This window comes from Macaca thibetana, chromosome 13 (assembly GCF_024542745.1).
Source record: "Macaca thibetana thibetana isolate TM-01 chromosome 13, ASM2454274v1, whole genome shotgun sequence".
In the NCBI taxonomy this organism is placed as follows: Eukaryota; Metazoa; Chordata; class Mammalia; order Primates; family Cercopithecidae; genus Macaca; species Macaca thibetana.
In genome coordinates this window covers 74,525,393-74,546,584 of record NC_065590.1, presented here as the reverse complement: position 1 = coordinate 74,546,584, position 21,192 = coordinate 74,525,393, and the positions used below count along the sequence as shown (strand labels likewise).

Sequence of the window (21,192 nt, the reverse complement as noted above, 5' to 3'; positions counted from 1 at the left end):
TTTGTGGGCTTGTCTCAGATTGTAGCTACCTTTTGTTACATTGTGTGTGGGGGTAAAATTGTTTAATATTGAGCTTGTAACTTGGAACAATGGCCATGTATCAGCTGGAACAATGGCCATGTGTAAGTTGTCTGTATATGAAAATATATGTCATGTATCTTGTGAGGTTAGTTTCAGAAGTTATGTTTTTAAATATTTTGATCCTAGGAGGCTTTTTTTGGGACTTTTGATGACATAATACTTAATTGTTGGTATATTTACTAGCTAGTTCTTCATATTTTGTTTTCTAAGTTAGGGTTGAAGAACTTAGAAATACAAGTGTGGTGTTCACAAATACGAGAATCAGTTTATTCTTTTTTTCCACTCATCTATAGCCTTACTATAAAAAGTAAGCTGTGGCCAGGTGCTGTGGCTTACATTTGTAATCCCAGCACTTTGAGAGGCCGAGGCGGGCAGATCATGAGGTCAGGAGATTGAGACCATCCTGGCCAACATGGCAAAACCCCGTCTCACTAAAAATACAAAAATTAGCTGGACATAGTGGCACTAGCCTGTAATCCCAGCTACTCGGGAGGCTGAGGCAGGAGATTCACTTGAACCAGGGAGTGGGAGGTTGCAGTGAGCCGAGATCGTGCTGCTGCACTACAGCCTGGCGACAGTGCAAGACTCCGTCTCATAACAACAAATAAATAAAATAAAAATGAAATAGTAAGCTGTGTTGAACAATTTCAGTGTCTATATTTAGCATAACATATTTAAAAGGTTAATGTATAGCTTAGAGCCAGACTCATAACAGGGTAAAATCCAGACTTCCTAGACTGGTCTCTGTAATCAAGGGTTTTTGTAATCTGACCTTGTCCAGAGAGTGGATGTTGGAACTTTTGCTTCCCTTAAAGTGTTTTGAAAACAGCTATTCTGCAGCAAGTTATTTCAGAGACATAATGAAAAAATTTTGGTCTTACATGAAGTCAGATAGTGTAATAAACTGTTGATTTAGAACCAAAAGATCCTGTCTTTCAGCTCTGGTTCTGATGCTGAGAAGCCCTGTGATCATGAACAAGTGATTGTATTCTCTAGAACTTTTGTTTTTGTCATCTGTGAGAAAGAGATAATAATAGTTCTTCTACCCACAACACTCAATGTGTTCCTTTTTTTTTTTTTTTTTTTTTAAGAGTGGTAGTTTGATGCAATAATTAGTATGTGGAATCTAGTGGCAGAAATCCTGGGTTTGAGTCTGGTACCAGAGCTTAATGACTTTTTAATTTTATAAGTCATTTAAAACCTGAGACTAGGCCTCAGTACTTTCTTATGTGAAATGGAGAAAATATCTTGTAAACTCTAAAGCACTTTGAAAATATTGCTCTTCATGACTGTACAGTAGATCTGATAGGTAACTCAGTAGATATAATTTTATTGTTTTTTCAGGTGCTTTGGGAAAAAGAACACGGTTCCAGGAAAATTATGTGGCACAACTGATTCTAGATGTAAGAAGGGAAGGGGATGTCCTTTCAAATTGTGAATTCACTCCAGCACCCACTCCTCAGGAACATTTAACCAAGGCAAGTAGGATTGCAAGTTATTACATTCAATTAATACCTGAGTCTAACAATTTCAATAGGTGAGTACCATAGAAACACTGAGTGGGTTGGGGACGGACTTCATTTTATTCTTTCTTTTGCCTTTTCAAGGTTTATGGGTCAGGGAGAACCCGTGTTTAAACCTTCTTTTTTCCTAACCTGTATATAGAGATAAATAGTCCTTTTCTTCTAGGATTCAGTAACTATGAATTAGTAATGCAGTTAGTTATATATTACCCCTCTTTTAGAAATTCAAAAGGCATCCTGGGTGGAGACCAATTTTTCTATCTGCTGTCATGTTTATTTCCTTATGTTTGTCTTCTCTTGGAATCTCTTAGGCTTTTTCTAAACATATAAACAGATTATCAGAATTCCTTTTCACTAGTTTTGTGATCGAGCTTTTGTTTCTCTGTCATTATTGGGTGGTGGCTGCCTTAGTATGTTTATTTGACATGTCTAATGAATTCTCTTCTTTAGTTTGAATTATGACTCTTGGTCAGTTTACCTAATTATAGTCCACTTCAGCTGCTTCCATGAAGCTCTTTAGCATTTATGCATGTGTTTTCTGATCCAAGGAACCCCCAACTACTTTTTTTTCTTTTTTGTTTTTTGAGACGGAGTCTCACTCTATTGCCCAGGCTGGAGTGTGGTGGAGCGATCTCAGCTCAATGCAACCTCGCCTCCCGGGTTCAAGCAGTTCTCCTGCCTCAGCCTCCCAAGTAGCTGGGATTACAGGCATGCATCACCACGCCCGGCTAATTTTGTATTTTTAGTAGAGATGGGGTTTTTCCATGTTGGTCAGGCTGGTCTCGAACTTGCAACCTCAGGTGATCTGCCTGTCTTGGCCTCCCAAAGTGCTGGGATTACAGGCGTGAGCCACCGTGCCCTGCTGTGTTTGTTGTTTTTTGATGTGGAGTTGTCCTATAGAAAATTATCTCCCAGTGATTGGCCTGGCATGGTGGCTCATGCCTGTAATCCCAACAATTTGGAAAGCTGAGGTGGGTGGATCACTTGAGGTCAGGAGTTTGAGCCTAGTCTGACCAAAATAGTGAAACCCTGTCTCTATTAAAAATGCAAAATTAGGCCAGGTGCAATTGCTCACACCTGTAATCCCAGCACTTTGGGAGACCAAGGTGGGTGCACGAGGTCAGGAGATCATCCTGGCTAACATGGTGAAACACTGTCTCTACTAAAACTACAAAAAAAATTAACCGGGCATGGTGGTAGGTGCCTGTAGTCCCAGCTACTCCGGAGGCCGAGGCAGGAGAATGGTGTGAATCCAGCCGGGAGGTGGAGCTTGCAGTGAGCCGAGATCACGCCTCTGCACTCCAGCCTGGGCGACAGAGCAAGACTCAGTCTCAAAAAAAAAAAAGAAAAAAAAACAAAAAAACAAAATTAGCCTGTTGTGGTGGCGTGTGCCTGTAATCCCAGCTACTTGGGAGGTTGAGGTGGGAGAATTGCTTGGACCCAGGAAGTGGAGGTTGCAATGAACAATGAGTGCAATTGCACCATTGAACTCCAGCCAGGAAGTGGAGGTTGCAATGAACAATGAGTGCAATTGCACCATTGAACTCCAGCCTGGGCAACAAGAGCAAAACTCCCTTTGAAAAAAAAAAAAAAAAAAAAAAAAGAAAATTATCTCCTGGTGATAAATAGGATATGATGAGTATTATGAGAATGTATGAAAATGATGTACAATTTAATACAGAATTTAATGTTTTTTTTGCTTGCTTGTTCTTTCTTGCTTGCTTGTTTGCTTACTTCTTTTTTTTTTTTTTTTTTTTTTGAGATGGAGTCTGGCTCTGTCGCCCAGGCTGGAGTGCAGTGGCCAGATCTCAGCTCACTGCAAGCTCCGCCTCCCAGGTTCACACCATTCTCCTGCCTCAGCCTCCGAGTAGCTGGGACTACAGGCACCCGCCACCACGCCCGGCTAGTTTTTTTGTGTTTTTTTAGTAGAGACGGGGTTTCACTGTGTTAGCCAGGATGGTCTCGATCTCCTGACCTTGTGATCCGCCCGTCTTGGCCTCCCAAAGTGCTGGGATTACAGGCTTGAGCCACCGCGCCCGGCTGCTTTCTTTCTTCCTAAATGGAGATGATGTCTCACTATATTGCCCAGGTTTGTTTCAAACTCCTGGGCTCAAGCAATCTTCCTGCTTCAACTCCCGAAGTGCTGGGATTAACCATGTAACACGTTACAGGGTTAATATGGTTAACATTTTTAACATATTACATGTGACTATCAGAAATTTTTTCAGGATTATTTTATTTTATTTTAAAAATTTTGGCTGGGCGCGGTGGCTCATGCCTGTAATCCCAGCACTTTGGGAGGCCGAGGTGGACGGATCATGAGGTCGGGAGATCGAGACCATCCTGGCTAACATAGTGAAACCCCATCTCTACTAAAAATACAAAAAATTAGCTGGGTGTGGTGGCGGGTGCCTGTAGTCCCAGCTACTTGGGAGGCTGAGGCAGGAGAATGGCGTGAACCCGGGAGGTGGAGCTTGCAGTGAGCCGAGATTGTGCCACTGCACTCCAGCCTGGGCGACAGAGTGCGACTCCATCTCAAAAAAAAAAAAAAAAAAAAAAAAGTTTTACCTGTTTATCTATTTAGAGACCATGTTGTGAGACTGGTTAATTTTTGTATTTTTGGTAGAGGTGGGGTTTCACCATGTTGCCCAGGCTGGTCTTGAACTTCTAGGCTCAAGCCATCCACTTGCCTCAGCCTCCCAAAACTGTTGGTATTATAGGCGTGAGCCACTGCACTGGCCAGAATTTAATCTTTTTATATGTGAATAAAATACTTTCAGATAATCTTAGGGTCTTTGTTAATTACTACTTGAAGATGGAGAGTACAAGTTGTATGATGTAGGTATGGATTATATAGAAACATAGCTTTATTCTCATGGGTGGAAGATAATTGTTTGTTAAGTTGGTTATATATCATATTTCCTTGTGTCAAACACATTATTAGATTGTAATATATACCAGCTGTTTAATAACCATTTTTCAGGAAAAGGAAAGAACACTACTATACCATTTATAGTGATTACAAAATATATCCTGATTGGAAATGTTACAATGTGGCTCGGTGTGGTAGCTCACGCCTGTAGTCCCAGTGACTAAGTGAGACTGTCTCCAAAAAAAAAAGAAATGTTACAATGTGAAAATATATATTTTATTTTTTTTTGAGATGATGTCTCATTCTGTAGCCTGCCTTAGTCTCCAAGTAGCGGGGACTACAGCCACATGCCACTATGCCCGGAGAATTGTATTTTTAGTAGAGACAGGGCTTCACCATGCTGGCCAGGCTGGTCTCGAACTCCTGACGTCGGGTGATCCACCCACCTTAGCCTCTCAAAGTGCTGGGATTACAGGCATGAGCCACCACGCCCAGCTTCTGTCTAGCTTCATTTAGCTCCTAAAGTCTTCCTTGTTTTTTTGTTGAATTAGAAAAAAAATTCACCCAAGATTATTGAGGAATAATTTACATAAAGTATACCAATTTGAATTACACTTTGTTGAGATTTAACAATTAGACGCATGTAACCACCACTATAATGAAAAAAAGTTTCTCCAAAGAGTGCCCCCATAGTTCTTTGCAGTCAGTTGCTCTCTAATCTGCTTTCTGTCATAGATTAGATCTGTCTTTTCTAGAATTTCCAATAAATGGAATCATACGGTATGTAATATTTTGTGTCTGGTTTAATGGTTTTAAGATTCATCCATGTTGAAATACCAATATGAACTGTTGGTGGACATTTAAGTTATTTCTAGCAGCTATTACTAATAAACCTGCCTAGAAAATATGTATATAAGTCTTTGTGTGAACATAAGTTTTTTTTTTTTCTCTCTTCTCTTTTTATTTTTGAAATGGAGTCTCGCTCTATTGCGTAGGCTGGAGTGCAGTGGCAAGATCTCAGCTTACTGCAACCTCCACCTCTCGGGTTCAAGCAATTATTTGGATCTGGAGCTTGACATTTTGTCTTCTTAACAATGTTTTCAGAGAACAGAAGTTTTTATTCTGATGAAGTCCAATTTATGAAGTTTTTCTCTTATAATTCATGCTTTTTGTGTCCTAATTAAGAACTGATGCCTTTCCATCTCAAGGTTACAAATATATTTTTTTAAATGTTTTATTCTAGAAGTATTTTTAGTTTTAACTTCTGTATTAAGGTCTGTGATTAATTTTGATTTAATTTTTGTATATGATTGAGATAAACGTGAAGGGTCATTTTTTTTTTACAAATGGATATCCAGTTGTTCTGACATCATTTAGTTACTTTTTTTTTGGAGAGACAGGGTCTTGCTGTGTTGCCCAGGCTGGTCTCAAACTCTTGGCCACAAGCTTCCTCCCACCTTGGCCTCCCAAAGTTCTCTAATATCATTTATTGAAAGGCTTTATCTACTGAACCACCTAGGTACTTTTACTGAAAATCAATCTATCACATATGCATGGGTCTAACATTTTGGACTGTATTGTGTTCCATTCACTTTATATGTCTGTCTTTATGCCAGTACCATACTGTCTGGGCTTTATAGTATTCTTGAAATCAAGTACTTCCTTGTATTTTATTCTTTTTAAAATTGTTTTGGTTATTGTCAATCATTTGCATTTCCATATAAATTTTAGAACGAACTTGTCAGTTTGGCATTTCCATCATTGATAATAAGCTATTTGTGAGAAATTTCTCAACTGATCGCACTATATTGCTGAGACAGAGTTGGGAAGTTGATATTTTTGATTAGAATTTAGAGGCAGAATAGAAAGATCCAGTTTTGAATCCTGATGCTGTCACATACTTTGAGTGTGATCTTGGATGAGCTTCAAGTATCTGATTCTTTGTTTTTCATCAATAAATAGGGATAGAAATGCCTATTGTCTGTGATTTATTGTGAGGATGAATTTGAAAAATGTAAAGTTATCTGCAGAGGGGCTTTTGCATACTTGGCTCAATGAATGATAGCTATTATTCCCTATTATTGTCATTGTTAGTGCATTCTTGAGGTATAGAATGGCACATCTTTCATTTCTGGAAGGTAAATTGTTTCCAAATATGTGTTTCACAAGAAACAGCCTATTGACCATAGGTAGACAAGGTAAGTTAACTTTATCCTTTCTAGCAATCTATTACATGCCATTTTGGTGAATGAATAAAATTTAATTTTTGGTCTAAGTATTTTCTTTTGTATTCCACTAGAATCTTGAGCTCAATGATGACACCATTCTGAATGACATAAAGTTAGCAGATTGTGAACAGTTCCAGATGCCCAATCTGTGTGCTGAAGAGCTCGCTATTATCCTTGGAATCTGGTAAGTTAATGACTGACTTGGCTACTTTGAACACTTTGCATATTGATTCTCTTATGTGTGGAGAATCTTCATTCAAGGAGGTTCCAAGAGTTCTGGATGAATAGGGAATTTTGTAGTGCTTATGAAGATCAAGAGGAAATACTTGGAGAGCCAATTAAAGGACTAGACATTACGAATCTCCTATGAGTTGGTATATGTATTCTTCTGTTTCCTTTATAAGCACAATTTCTTTAACTTTAGCTAGGAGTAGATTCTTAATAAAATGTTAAAGACAGGTGAGAATGACTATTTTGAGATTTGAGGATATTTAAATTTCAAAGGATAGGATTATTTTTTAATACTGTAGAACGTTATCTGTGGTCGAAATAGTTTTTCCTTTTTTTTCTGATTAGAAATAATATCAAATTTGTGAAAAATGTTTAAGGGCAGGGCAATACAAATAACTTTTAAGAATAAGTTTCCAACGTGATACTGTATCATTCCTGAAGAATTTGGTGTATATTTCCAACAATAATTTGTACATAGTCACAATACAGCTATCAAAATCAGAAAGTTAACATTCATACTTTGCTATCATTTAATTCTCAGACCCCATTCAAATTTTGCTAGTTGTCCAGATACTCTCTTTTAGAGCAAAAGATCCAGTCTAGAATATATGTGTCACATTTAGTTGTCATGTCTCTTTAGTCTTTATCAGTCTGGAATAGTTCCTCATTTTTGCTTGACTTGCATGATCTTGACACTTGAAATTTACAAGTCCATTATTTTTAGACTTTCCCTCAATTTGAGTTTGTCTGATTTTTTTTTTTTGTAATAGTTGGATTCACCTTATGCATTTTTTTTTCCCTCTGAGATGGAGTTTTGCTATTGTTGCCTAGGCTGGAGTGCAATGGCATGATCTCGGCTCACTGCAACCTCCGCCTCCCGGGCTCAAGCGATTCTCTTGCCTCAGCCTCCTGAGTAGCTGGGATTACAGGCGCACACCACCATGTCCGGCTAATTTTTTTGGATTTTTAGTAGAGATGGGGTTTCACCATGTTGTCCAGGCTGGTCTCAAACTCCTGACCTCAGCTGATCCGCCCACCTCGATCTCCCAGAGTGCTGGGATTATAGGCATGAGCCACTGCACCCAGCTACTTTATGCGTTTTTAGCTGGGATTTCAGAGAAATGAAGTTTTGTTATTCTCATTGCATCCTAGCAAGTAGAATATGATTTGGGTTTGCCCCTCTACTGGTGTTGTTAACTTTGATCACATGATTAAAGTGGTGTTTGCTAGGCTTCTCCAAAGTTATTCTTTTATTTTTTAATTAACATTTTATTGGCCAGGCACAGTGGCTTACTCCTGTAATCCCAGCACTTTGGGAAGCCGAAGCGGGTGGATCACCCAAGGTTAGGAGTTCAAGACCAGCCTGGCCAACATAGTGAAATCCCGTCTCTACTAAAAATACAAAAATTAGCCAGGTGTGGTGGTGGGCGCTTGTAATCCCAGCTACTCGGGAGCCTGAGGCAGGAGAATTGCTTGAACCTGGGAGGTGGAGATTGCAGTGAGCCGAGATCACGCCACTGTACTCCAGCCTGGGTGACAGAGTGAAACTCTGTCTCAAAAAAAAAAAAAAAAAACTTCTTTGAAAGGTACTTTTAGACTAAATGAATATCCCATTTGTCATCAAAAGATTTATTGATGTTCAAAATAGAATCCCCCATAAAGCTATAATATTGATACCAGTTAAATTAGTAATAGGCAATTTAAGAAAGGGAGCATTTGAAAAAAATCTTGTTCTTTTTTTTTTTTTTTTTTTTTGGAGATAGTCTTGCACTGTCGCCCAGGCTGGAGTGCAGTGGTGCAATCTTGGCTCACTGCAACCTTGGCCTCCCAGGTTCAAGCAGTTCTCCTGCCTCAGCCTCCCAAGCAGCTAGGATTACAGGCATGTGCCACCACACCTGGCTAATTTTTGTATTTTTAATAGAGACGGGGTTTCACCCTGTTGACCAGGTGGTCTTGAACTCCTGACATCAGGTGATCCACCTGCCTTGGCCTCCCAAAGTACTAGGATTACAGGGGTGAGCCACTGCGCCCAGCCAAAATCTTATTCTTTTAATTCAGTAGAACTCACCCTTTAGTGTTCACCACATAGCATTTTACTTCATATATGCAGCAGTAAGTTTTCATTTATATAAAAGTTGAATTCAGTTCTACAGTTCCTTTTTATTTTAAAATGGATCACACATACAGAGTTCTGTTTCTAAATCCAAAGCAATTTTCCTGTAACATTATTGATTCCAGTGACAGAATGTTGTTTTTTTTTTTTTTTTTTTTTTTTTTTTTTGAGACAGAGTCTCGCTCTGTCGTCCCAGGCTGGAGTGCAATGGTGCAATCTTGACTCACTGCAACCTCCAACTTCCAGGTTCAAACGATTCTCTTGCCTCAGCCTCCTGAGTAGCTGGGATTACAGGCGCCCGCCACCGTGCTCAGCTAAGTTTTGTATTTTTAGTAGAGACAGGGTTTCACCATGTTGGCCAAGCTGGTCTCGAACTCCTGACCTCAGGTGATCTACTCGCCTCAGCCTCCCAAAGTGCTGGGATTATAGCCGTGAGCCACTGTGCCTAGCCTGAGAAGGTGAATTCTTATACATAGTAGATTGGCACAACAGTGGGAATAGCTTCAGGCTCCTTCCCTAGACTCTTGCTGTTCACTGGCCTCCTGCTTGAGTTGGATTTTTACCTGAAGACGAAATGCTGGAACTTGCCCCACCTCTCTTATACTTAATTCTACCTGACTGCTTGTATGCATTCATGTGTGTTTGTCTTGTAGGTGTTTTTAAAAAAATCATTTCATAGTTCTTTCCTCTTCCATTCATTGATTTTTTTCTTTTCCAACACTAAAAATTGGTTCATTTAAAAATTATTATATAAACAATTTATAGTCATTATAAAATCCTTAAACAGTATTGAAAATTATAAGGATATGTTACTATTTTATAAGGCAGTATTTTCATTTTTTTTTTTTCAGATGGATTCTTGCTCTTTTGCCCAGGCGGGAGGGCAGTGGCACGATCTTGGCTCACTGTAACCTCTGCCTCTCAGGTTCAAGCAGTTCTCTGCCTCAGTCTCCCGAGTACCTGAGATTACAGGCACTTGCCACAATGCCTGGCTAATTTTTGTATTTTTAGTAGAGATGGGGTTTCACCATCTTGGCCAGGCTGGTCTTGAACTCCTGACCTCGTGATCCACCTGCCTCAGCCTCCCTAAGTGCTGGGATTATACGCATTAGCTGCCGGGCCTGGCCTGTTTTCATTCTTAATGTATGGAATATTTATATACATTTATATGCCCTTTAAAATTTGTTAAATTAATATATGGAATATTTGGAATTACATTCCATATATATGTCCACATATATATATTCCATATATATTATAATTATATGTGGAATATTTCATATATTCCATATATTAAGAATATTTAATATTCCATTTGGAATAGTCTAATAATAAAACTAACACTGGTGAAAAGTCAACTGTTATTCTGAATCTCATGTTTGTGATTTTGTTGCCTTTTTAAAAAAATTTTAATTTCATGTTTTGTATGCTTGTAAGTCAGTTGCTTAAATTTGCTTGTTTTTGAGCTTTATAAAAGTGGTATCTTATAATAAACATATAGTCCTCTGTGATGTGCTTATTTTCTCTCATTATTGTATTCCTGTGATTCATGTTGTTATATGTAGCTGCAATTTATTTTGTAGTATAGCATTCTGTTGGATGATTATACAACAGTTGGTCATTTTCCTTTTGGGCATTTGGATGGTTTCCAGATTTTTCCTGTTATACACAATAGTACTATGGATATTTATGTATCTCGTTCTTGATATATCAGTTCAAGAATTTCTCTGGGCTCTATATCTAGAGATATAGAGTCGACTATATATGAATGTTCACAAAGATAGTGCCAAATTGTTTCTTTCTTTTTTTTTGAGATGGAGTCTTGCTCTGTCACCCAGGCTGGAGTGCAATGGCGCAATCTTGGCTCACTGCAACCTCTGCCTCATGAGTTCAAGCAATCCTCCTGCCTCAGCCTCCTGAGTAGCTGGGACTATAGGTGTGCGCCACCACGCCCAGCTAATTTTTTGTATTTTTAGTAGAGATGTGGTTTCACCATGTTGGCCAGGATGGTCTCGATCTCTTGACCTCATGATTCGCCTGCATTGGCCTCCCAAAGTGCTGGGATTACAGGCATGAGCCACCGTGCCCAGCCCAAATTGTTTTCTAAAATGATTCTACCAATAATGTAATTGATCCTGGATCAGCAAGATCTAAGAATGCCTGTTGTTCTGCCTTCTTGACAGCTGTTATAAAAACATTGTTTTTTTAGCATGAGTTTAATAAATAAGACTCGGTGTCATAATAATTCTTTTTATTTTCTTTGCTGAGTGGCACATATTGAATTTCTTTTTTCCTAGGAGGATAAATTATGTTGGCTGCACAGTGTCACATGCCTGTAATCCCAACACTTTGGGAGACTGAGGTGGGCAATCACTTGAGTCCAGGAGTTCAAGACCAGCCTGGACAACACAGTGAAACTATGTTTCTACAAAAAATAGAAAAATTAGCTGGGAATGGTGGCGTATCCCTGTAGTCCTGGTTACTCGGGAGGCTGAACTGGGAGGATCCCTTGAACTCAGGAGGTGGAGGTTGCAATGAGCCAGGTGTGTGCCACTGCACTCCCACCTGGGTGACACAGTGAGCCCTGTCTCAAAAAAAACAAAGAAAAAAAAAGATAAATTATGTTGACATTTAGTACACCAATCACATTTTATTTGTCAGCATTTTATTGTTATGCTTATCTTTGATAAACTCCACATTTGTATATAATGCCATTTTATTTTTATATATATATATATATACATATATATATATATATATATATATATATATATATATATTTTTTTTTTTTTTTTGAGACAGAGTCTCACTCTGTCGCCCAGGCTGGAGTGCAGTGGTGCGATCTCGGCTCACTGCAAGCTCCGCCTCCCAGGTTCACGCCATTCTCCTGCCTCAGCCTCCTGAGTAGCTGGGACTACAGGTGCCCGCCACCACACCTGGCTAAGTTTTTGTATTTTTAGTAGAGACGGGGTTTCACCTTGTTAGCCAGGATGTTCTGAATCTCCTGACCTCGTGATTTGCCCGCCTCAGCCTCCCAAAGTGTTGGGATTACAGGCGTGAGCCACTGCGCCCGGCCCCCATAATATTTAAATATCTGCTTTCAAATATATAAAATATAGCAGTTTACTTTGCTTTTTAAAAATTGTATTTCATTAGCTGCAACATGCATCTTAATTTACCTTTTTTCTTAATTTAAAGCACGAATTTTCAAAAGAATAACCCAGTGCATAAATTAACTGAAGAGGAGCTTCTGGCATTTACATCAGTGAGTAATGTCTTTTTCTCTTCCATTTCATTTTTTTCCTGGTAAATTATTTCCTCTGGTATGGTCTTGCCTTAGATTGTTTATGTTGAAACACTGCCACCTAAGGAAATAAAGTGGAGAAAAATCTTATTTTAGTTTCTAAGTCACATGTATCTTGCTGCTGATAGAGTCTGCAACTCTTATGCCTAAAATTGAGGGCTATGCCTACATGATTGCGGTGAAAAAGAGAGCTGGGAGCAGGACCAGGAGATCATGGGTTAGAGAGGTGTCAAGAGCATGGTGTGCTCATCAGTATTCAACAGTGTAGAGCCGTCAGGAGATAAATGTGGACAGAGAAGAGACCACTGGATTGGACAATTAAGAGTGCATTGGTTACTTCTAGGACAGTTTTAGTGGACTCTCTGGACAGTTACCTCATTACAGAGAATTCCGGGGGATTATGGTGTAAGGAAATAAAGTTAATAAAGACCTGATGTTTTCTTCCTTTGTTATTTTTCAGATAAGGCAAAATAAAATACTTTTACTGGCTAGAAAGAAAAGGTAGATTGTGGCCGGGTGAGGTGGCTCATGCCTGTAATCTCAGCACTTTGAGAGGCCGAGGCAGGTGGATCACTTGAGGTCAGGAGTTCGGACCAGCCTGGCCAACATGGTGAAACCGTGTCTCTACCAAAAATACAAAAATTACCCGGGTGTGGTGGCACGTGTCTGTAACCCCAGCTACTCTGGAGGCAGAGAAGGAGAACCGCCTCAACTCGGAAGGCAGAGGTTGCAGTGAGCCACACTGTACTTCAGCCTGGGTGACAGAGAGCGAGACTCTGCCTGAAAAACAAACAAAACAAAACAAAACACAACAAAACAAAAAAAGCTAGCTTATTTTGTACTGTAATACAAATTTTTCACATTACTATTTCCTACACACCCTGTTGGAACTGGTTAGGTGTTAGTCGTATGAGTCCTCTGGTTGCGTGTTTTATTTTCCCACTTCAGTATCCTCCGAAGTCTTTGGTGTGCATCATCTTATTATGTGTGTTTTAGGTAACTGTGGAAATGTTCCTCATTATTTATTACATGTGCTGTAAAGGAATTGACAAAGTGTTAACAAAGTGTTAACAAATTTTAAAGGGCATATAAAAACATATTATGTACTTTTCATTTATTGATTCAGCTAATATATATATCTACTAAATAATATATACGGGTATTGTACTAGTCATTGGGGATATAGCAGTAAACAAAGCCTTTTCTGTTCTGGAGTTTATGTCAAATACAGAGTAGACAAAGAGAGAACCAGCTATTTCACGAAGTGCTGAGGAGAACTATAAAGCAGGTTAAGAGACTAAGAATGGGATGGGCACAGCTGTTTTAGACAAGTTTTTCTATGATATAAACATGTCACCTATGCATAAAGGTAGTTTATATCCTAATTTCCAATCTGTATACCTTTTATTTCTTCATATCTTCTTATCTATTGCACTACTGGGATTCTAGTTCAACGAGAAGAGAAGTGAAGAAAGCAGACAATCTTCCCTTTGTTCTGAGCTTAGGGGAGAAAGACTACTTTTCACCATTAATGATTTTAGTTAGATACACTTAATCAGGTTGATATTCTCTTCTATTCCTTGTTTACTAAGAGTTTTTATAATGAAAGGTGTTGAATTTGTTTAATATGAAACAATGCAATTCACCTTATTAATAGAGCAAAGGAGAAAAACCAAATGATTATCTTAATAGAAACAGAAAAGGCTTTGACAACCACAGTTGGAGAAGAATGGCAGTGAGAAGGAAAGATGGACTAATAGATATTTGAGGATTCTAGATCAAGAAGGACTTTTAAGAAGAGAAAAGTCACAGATGAAGGGGTCAGTCAGTATATTTTGGCTTTATGGATAAAGGAAGATACATATGTTCTTTAATGAATACAAGTTGCTTAAGATATATCATTTTTTTAAAGGCATTTTCATTATCTTAGTTGGGAATCAGTTGGAATTCTGATGTTTTCTTCCCAGGTCAGATAAATTTATGAAACTGTACTTAGCAATACTAGGCAGTTTAAACTACAAATCTATAGCACAGATAAAGATATCCCCTAGTTGCTAAGAAAGGAAGACAATATTTAGGACTGAGCAGTCAAAGAAGGCTTTGTTCACTTGGGGAGGACTTGAGTTGCAACTTGAACAACAGATAGGGTTTAGATGGAGTGATATAGTATAAGCAAAGGCAAGGAGATGGGAGAATGTAAGTTGTATATGGGTCCTTTCATTGAGGGTAATAGTGAGATTTAGGGAAAAATAGATTTGAGCAAGTTTTTAAATGACCTCCCTCGCAAGGATAGGGGATTTGGGTTGCTCTTCCACTTCTACTGAGAATTATTTATAGATTAAACTTGGAATTTTAAACTTACTGTCATTTGGTACTGATTTCAAAAATGAATGCTTTTTTAAGTAGATAATGAAAAAGCAGGGGTAGTTGTGCTTTTTATAGTATTTCTTTGTTCCTTGCTTCGGGAGGTCAGTATGACCTGGGTGGGCATCCTTCGATTTGGCTTTAGTGTAGCCAAACAATCATGCACAAGGAGAGCTCCGAGCTGGCTTTGATTTATGTGTGGAAAAAGCAGCTATCTGAAAGCTCTTTCATTGTTTAAAGGAGTAGCCTGGTTGTGTGTCATCTGAAGAGATCCTAGTGACCTTTGGAAGGAGATTATTTGAAATGTGTAGTGATAAGAATGAAAAGGAAATTTGTTTTTAATAGAAACAACACTCTAAATCCTCTTTGATGGTGGTACAGAATTTTCTTTGCTACTTTTCTGGGGCATGAGGGAAATGCCCATACAGTGGGAAATTGCTTGCTGAATAAAATAATAAGTCCCTCTTATGTACATATATAGCTCGTCATCATATGAATATTTACTTTTCTTTTTTTTCTGAGACAGAGTCTCGCTCTGTTCCCCAGGCTGGAGTGCAGTGGTGCAGTCTCGGCTCACTGCAACCTCCGCCTCCCAGGTTCAAGTGATTCTCCTGCCTCAGTCTCCCAAGTAGCTGGGATTACAGGCACACGCCACCACGCCCAGCTTATTTTTGTATTTTTAGTAGAGACAAGAGTTTCACCATGTTGCCCAGGCTGGTCTTGATCTCCTGACCTCAGATGATCAACCCACCTCAGCCTCTCAAAGTGCGGGGATTATAGGCATGAGCCACCGCGCCTGGCCTGCATCTCTTAATCTTCAATGAATGCCTCTCTTTTGTTCTCAAAATATCCTCTTACATACCTTATCAACAATTGCTAAATTGATTCTTTAATTTATAAAACATTATAACTATGAATAAAATAAATATTACTAAAGTTTATTTCGCTATTCACAACAATCATAAAAATAATAAGAGTATATGAAAAATTATATACTTGTAAAAGTTTACTGGTTCGATGGGTCACCTTTTATGGATTTTGGTCAATGAGAGGTAAGAAATGAGAGAACTTTTCCTAAGACAGGCACACAAATGTTATCACTCATTTGTAAGTGGTTTCTGGCCTTTGTTTTGATGTGTAAAAGTGGTGGAAATTCCATCTCATGGATAAGTACATGGTTGCAAATGGCATGAGGTTCTTCAGCAGTGAAGAATTCTGAAAGTGGGGATTTTATTTTTTAATTTTTTAGGTTTTTTTTGTTGTTTGTTTGTTTTGTAGAGACAGGTCTCCCCATGTTGCTCAGGCTGGTCTTGAACTCCTGGGCTGAAGTGTTCTGCCCGTCTCGGCCTCCCAAAATGCTGGGATTACAGGTGTGAACAACCGCACCCAGCCATGAAAGCGGGGATTTATGAATCCACCAACTTTCTTAGGGTTCTTTGTCAAACCCATTTTGATTTTTAACCAAATACTTATAATTTAGTGAGCTGATACTTCATCAAATTACCACAGTTAATAGAATCCATGGTTAAAAATAAGATAGCATTTACAACTATGTAATTCCACATAAAGTGCCTAGAGTAGTCAAAATTCATAGAACCAAAAAGCAGTACGGGTTGCTAGGGGTTGGGGGAAGGGGGATTGGGAGTTGTTTAATGGGTATAGAGTTTCAGCTACAAGATGAAAGGAGTTCTGGAGACTGGTTGTACAATAATGTGAATGTACTTAACATTATTGTACTGTGTGTTTAAAAGTTGTTAAAATGGTATATTTTATGTTATATGTATTTTAACCACAGTTTTTAAAAATGAAAACGAGAAAAGAAGCATTTGTAATAGTGTCAAAAAACATCAAATTCCCAGGAATAAGCCTATCAAAAGATTTATAAGATCTCTATACTAAAAATCTGTCTGGGCACGGTGGCTTACACCTGTAATCCCAGCACTTTGGGAGGCCGAGGTAGGCAGATCACTTGAGGTCAGGAATTCAAGACCAGCCTGGCCAACATGGTAAAATCCCGTCTCTGCTAAAAATACAAAAAAAAAAATTAGCCAGGCGTCATGGTGAATGCCTGTAATCCCAGCTACTTGGGAGGCTGAGGCAGGAGAATCGCATGAACCCAGGAGGCGGAGGTTGCAGTGGGCTGAGATGGCACCACTGTACTCCAGCCTGGGTAACAGAGTGAGACTCTGTAAAAAAAAAAAAAAAAAAAAAAAAAAAAAATCTATAAAACATAATTAAGATAAATTAATGAAGATGTAAATAAATGGAGGGATATGTCTTGTTCATGGAGGACTTCATGTTTTAAAATTTCAAGTCTTTCCAAATTAACCTACATAATTAATCAATCCTTAAGAAAGTCCCAGCAGTTTGAATTTGTTGTTTTTATTGTTTCTGTTGTTTTTTCATGGAACTAAAGCTGACTTTGAAATTCATATGGAAATGCAGAGGGCTAAGGATATAGCTCAGGCAGTCTTGAAGAACAGAGCTGTAGGGGAAGACTTCTATTGTCAGATAGCAAGACCCATTTTAAGACAGTGCTTGTCAAATTGGGGTCCCTGGACCAGCAGCATCAGCGTCACCTGGGAGCTTGTTAGAAATGGAATTTCTCCGGCTCCACCCTAAACCCTATTCAATCAGAACCTTTGAGGTTGGAGCCAAGAACTCTGTGTTTTACCAAGCTCTCGAGGTTATTTTTATGCTCTTTAAAAACACAGAATTAAGACTTTTTGACACAAGGAAATATAAATCAGCCAGTGGTCTAGAAACAGATCCATACATATACAGTTCATGTGATTTATGGCAAAGGTGGAGTTGTAATACAGTGAGAAAGGATAGACTTTTCAATAATTACTAGATAATTTATATCTCTATAGGAAAAATGGGCATCTTAACATCATACTGTATATAAAATGTAATTCCAGATAGATCGAATATATAAAAGTGAAAAGCAAAACTATAAAGCTCTTAGAGGAGGAATGTAGGAGAACATCTTTGAGACCTTCGGACAGTCAAACAGGACAGTAAAGCTCTAACAAAACAAAAAGTGATATGCTGGACCATAGTTAGCACTTCTTTTTATGAAAAGATGCCATTACTGTTGTAAAGCACTTAGACCAGTGCCTGACCAGCACATAGAATGTGTTATGTGTTTATTAAATAAAAATAAATAAATAAAATAAATAACAAAACAGCAGAAACAGGAAACTTGTATCCAGAACAAATAAAATTCTGGTTAGAACCACCGTTTTAGTGGCTTTTGCAGTTGAGTAGTTACTGCATTTTTCTCAGAACAAGAGGCTAACTCTCTAGTTGTCAGCCTTTTGGTAACCTCTGTTATTTAGGACCAGTTTTAGAGTGAACTGTTCAGAAATTTTCATAGCATTTCTGAAATATGAGTATGAATTATTGGAATAAAAATATGACATAAAGAATTAACATGTATTTTGTATCTTCATAAAAATGTGTCCTTTGGGAGAAATAAATAATTAAAAATAAAGTGTTTACTATAATTATATGGAAACATATCAGAGCCTTTTCATGTGCTAAAATAACCCAGCATTTGGGAAAAAAATTCTGAAATTTGGGAGCATTGTATATATGCATACTGGATGCTTCATAAAAAATATTATTAGTAGCTGGGCCTAGTGGCTCATGCCTGTAATCCCAGCACTTTGGGAGGCCAAGACAGGAGGATCACTTGAGGCCAGGAGTTCGAGACCAACCTGGGTAACATTGTAAGATCTGTCTCTATTAAAAAAAAAAAAAAAAAAAGAAATTATTAGTGGCTTAAAAAAAGTAATGAAATATTATTTTGGGTGTATTTATATTTTTGTCCTTTGTATGTTTTATGTTTTTAGCAATACTAAAGTTGAATGTAAGATTGCTTTTTTTTTTTCTGAGATAGGGTCTTGCTCTGTTGCCCAAGCCAAAGTGCACTGGTATGAACACAGCTCACTGCAACCTGGACCTCCCAGGCTCAAGCGACCTTCCTGCCTCAGCCTGTCAAGTAGCTGGTACCAGAGATGTGCACTGCCACACTGAGTTAATTTTTTTGTTGTTGTTTTTTATTTTTTCTAGAGATAGGGTCTAGCTGTGTTGCTCAGGCTGATCTCAAACTCCTGGGCTCAAGCAATCCTCCTGTCTTGGCCTCCCAAAGTGCTAGAGTTACAGGTGTGAGCCCCTAATGCCCAGCCTGCTCTGTCTTTTTAAGGATTTTAACAGTAATGGTTTTGTAAAATACATGTTTTTTTATATACATAACACAAAATGTACCATCTTAACCATTTTTAAGGGTACAGTTCAGTGGCATTAAGTACATTCACAGTGTTGTGCAGCCATCAGTATTATCCATGTGCAGAACTTTTTCAGCTTCCCAAACTCTGCACCCATTAAACAATAACTCCCTTTCTCCCCTCCCTTTAGCCCTTGCAACTGTCATTGTACTTTCTATCCCTATGAGTTTGACTACTCTAGGTACCTTATTTAAGGGGAATCATAAAATATTTGTTCTTTTGTAGGCCAGGTGCAGTGGCTCATGCCTGCAATCTCAGCACTTTGGGAGGCCAAGGCGGGTGGATCACCTGAGGTCAGGAGTTCAAGACCAGCCTGGCCAACATGGTGAAATGCCATCTCTACTAAAAATATAAAAAGTCAGGCCAGGCGCGGTGGCTCACGCCTGTAATCCCAGCACTTTGGGTGGCCGAGGTGGGCAGATCATGAGGTCAGGAGTTCAAGACCAGCCTGGCCAATATGGTGGAACCCCGTCTCTACTAAAAATATAAAAAGTAGCCAGGCGCGATGGTGCACGCCTGTAGTCCCAGCTACTCGGGAGGCTGAGGCAAGACCATCGCTTGAACCCTTGAACCTAGGAGGCGGAGGTTGCAGTGAGCTGAGATGGCGCCATTGTACTCTAGCCTGGGCAACAAGAGCAAAACTCTGTTTCAAAAAACAAAATAAAATAAAAAATAAATAAATAAATAAATAAAAATACGAAAATTAGCTGGTCGTGGTGGCATGCACCTGTAATCCCAGCTACTTGGGAGGCTGAGGCAGGAGAATTGCTTGAACCTGGGAGGCAGAGGTTGCAGTGAGCCAAGATTGCACCACTGCACTACAGCCTGGGTGACAGAGCGAGACTCCACCTCAAAAAAAAAAAAAAATTGTTCTTTTGTGACTGATTTCACTCAGCATGGTGTCCTCAAGGTTCATCTGTGTTGTGTATATCAGAATGCGATTCTTTTTTAAAGCAGATTGATACTCTGTTGTTTCTATACCATGTCTTTTGTTTTTTGTTTTTTAATTTAATTTATTTTTTTTTTTGAGACAGAGTCTTGCTCTGTCGCCCAGACTGGAGTGCAGTGGTGTGATCTCGGCTCACTGCAACCTCCGCCTCCCGGGTTCAAGCAATTCTCTTGCCTCAGCCTCCCGAGTAGCTGGGATTCCAGGCACCCACCATCACGCCCAGCTAATTTTTTTGTGTGTTTTTAGTAGAGACTGGGTTTTATCATGTTGCCCAGGCTGGTTTCAAACTACTGACCTCAAGTGTTCCACCCACCTCGGCCTCCCAAAGTGCTAGGATTACCGGCGTGAGCCACCGCACCCAGCCTATACCACATTTTATCATCCATTCCTTCACAAACATTTGAGTTGTTTTTGCCTTTTGGGTATGTGTATAATGCTGCCAGGAATATTGGTCTGCAAATATCTGACTTCAGTTCTTTCAGGCATGACCCAGAAATGGAATTGCTGAATCATGTGGAATACTATATTTAATTTGGAGAGAATTTTTTCTAATGCTTAGATTTACTTTTTTCATACAAAGATAGCATAAAGTATCTTCTACAGAATGCACAGCGGTCACTAAAAGTTTTACAGTTCCTGTTATTCCCTGATGTATTTTGTTTTCCACTCACAGAATTAGTGAGTAGCCAATGGGCGTGGTGGCTCATACCTGTAATCCTAGCACTTTGGGAGGCCAAGGTGGGCTCATCGCTTGAGCCCAGGAGTTTGAGACCAGCCTGGGCAAAACCCTGTCTCTACAGAAAATTAAAAAAGTTAGCCAGGTGTCATGGCAAGTGCCTGTAGGGAGGCTAAGGCAGGAGAATCACTTGAACCTGAGAGGCGGAGGTTGCAGTAAGCCAAGACTGCACCACTGCACTCTAGCCGGGGCAACAGAGTGAGACACTGTCTCAAAAACAAACCAACAAAAAGAAATAGTGGGTAGCTAGAATTCTATGGTAATAACAAATTATATTAGCTTATATTTAGGTCTATGTACTCAGTCACGCATTGCCTCTTATAATCAAGGCTGAAACTCTGTGCTTATTTAACCTCTTAATATGTAAGACACCATTCCAAATCTGATGAGTCACGATTTGATAATTACAACCTCTTCTTTTATCTTTACTAATTTTTGGCATCTGAGCAATTTCGCTGTTCTCAAGTACTTCTTTCTTACACTTTTACTGAATAGTAAA

At 39.0% G+C, this 21,192-nt stretch overlaps 2 protein-coding genes across 2 annotated transcripts in view; one reads left to right on the top strand and one right to left on the bottom strand.

Moving 5' to 3' along the window:
* Positions 1–21,192, bottom strand: part of DPY30 (dpy-30 histone methyltransferase complex regulatory subunit) — a 937,477-nt gene that overhangs the window by 647,273 nt on the left and 269,012 nt on the right. The gene's annotated exons all lie outside the window — the stretch shown is intronic.
* TTC27 (tetratricopeptide repeat domain 27) overlaps positions 1–21,192 on the top strand; it is a 177,065-nt gene that overhangs the window by 37,855 nt on the left and 118,018 nt on the right. The window contains exons 7-9 of the mRNA XM_050754136.1: positions 1,426–1,559; positions 6,776–6,888; positions 12,247–12,313. Coding sequence (XP_050610093.1) covers positions 1,426–1,559; positions 6,776–6,888; positions 12,247–12,313 — 314 coding nt within the window. The remainder of the gene's footprint in view (positions 1–1,425; positions 1,560–6,775; positions 6,889–12,246; positions 12,314–21,192) is intronic.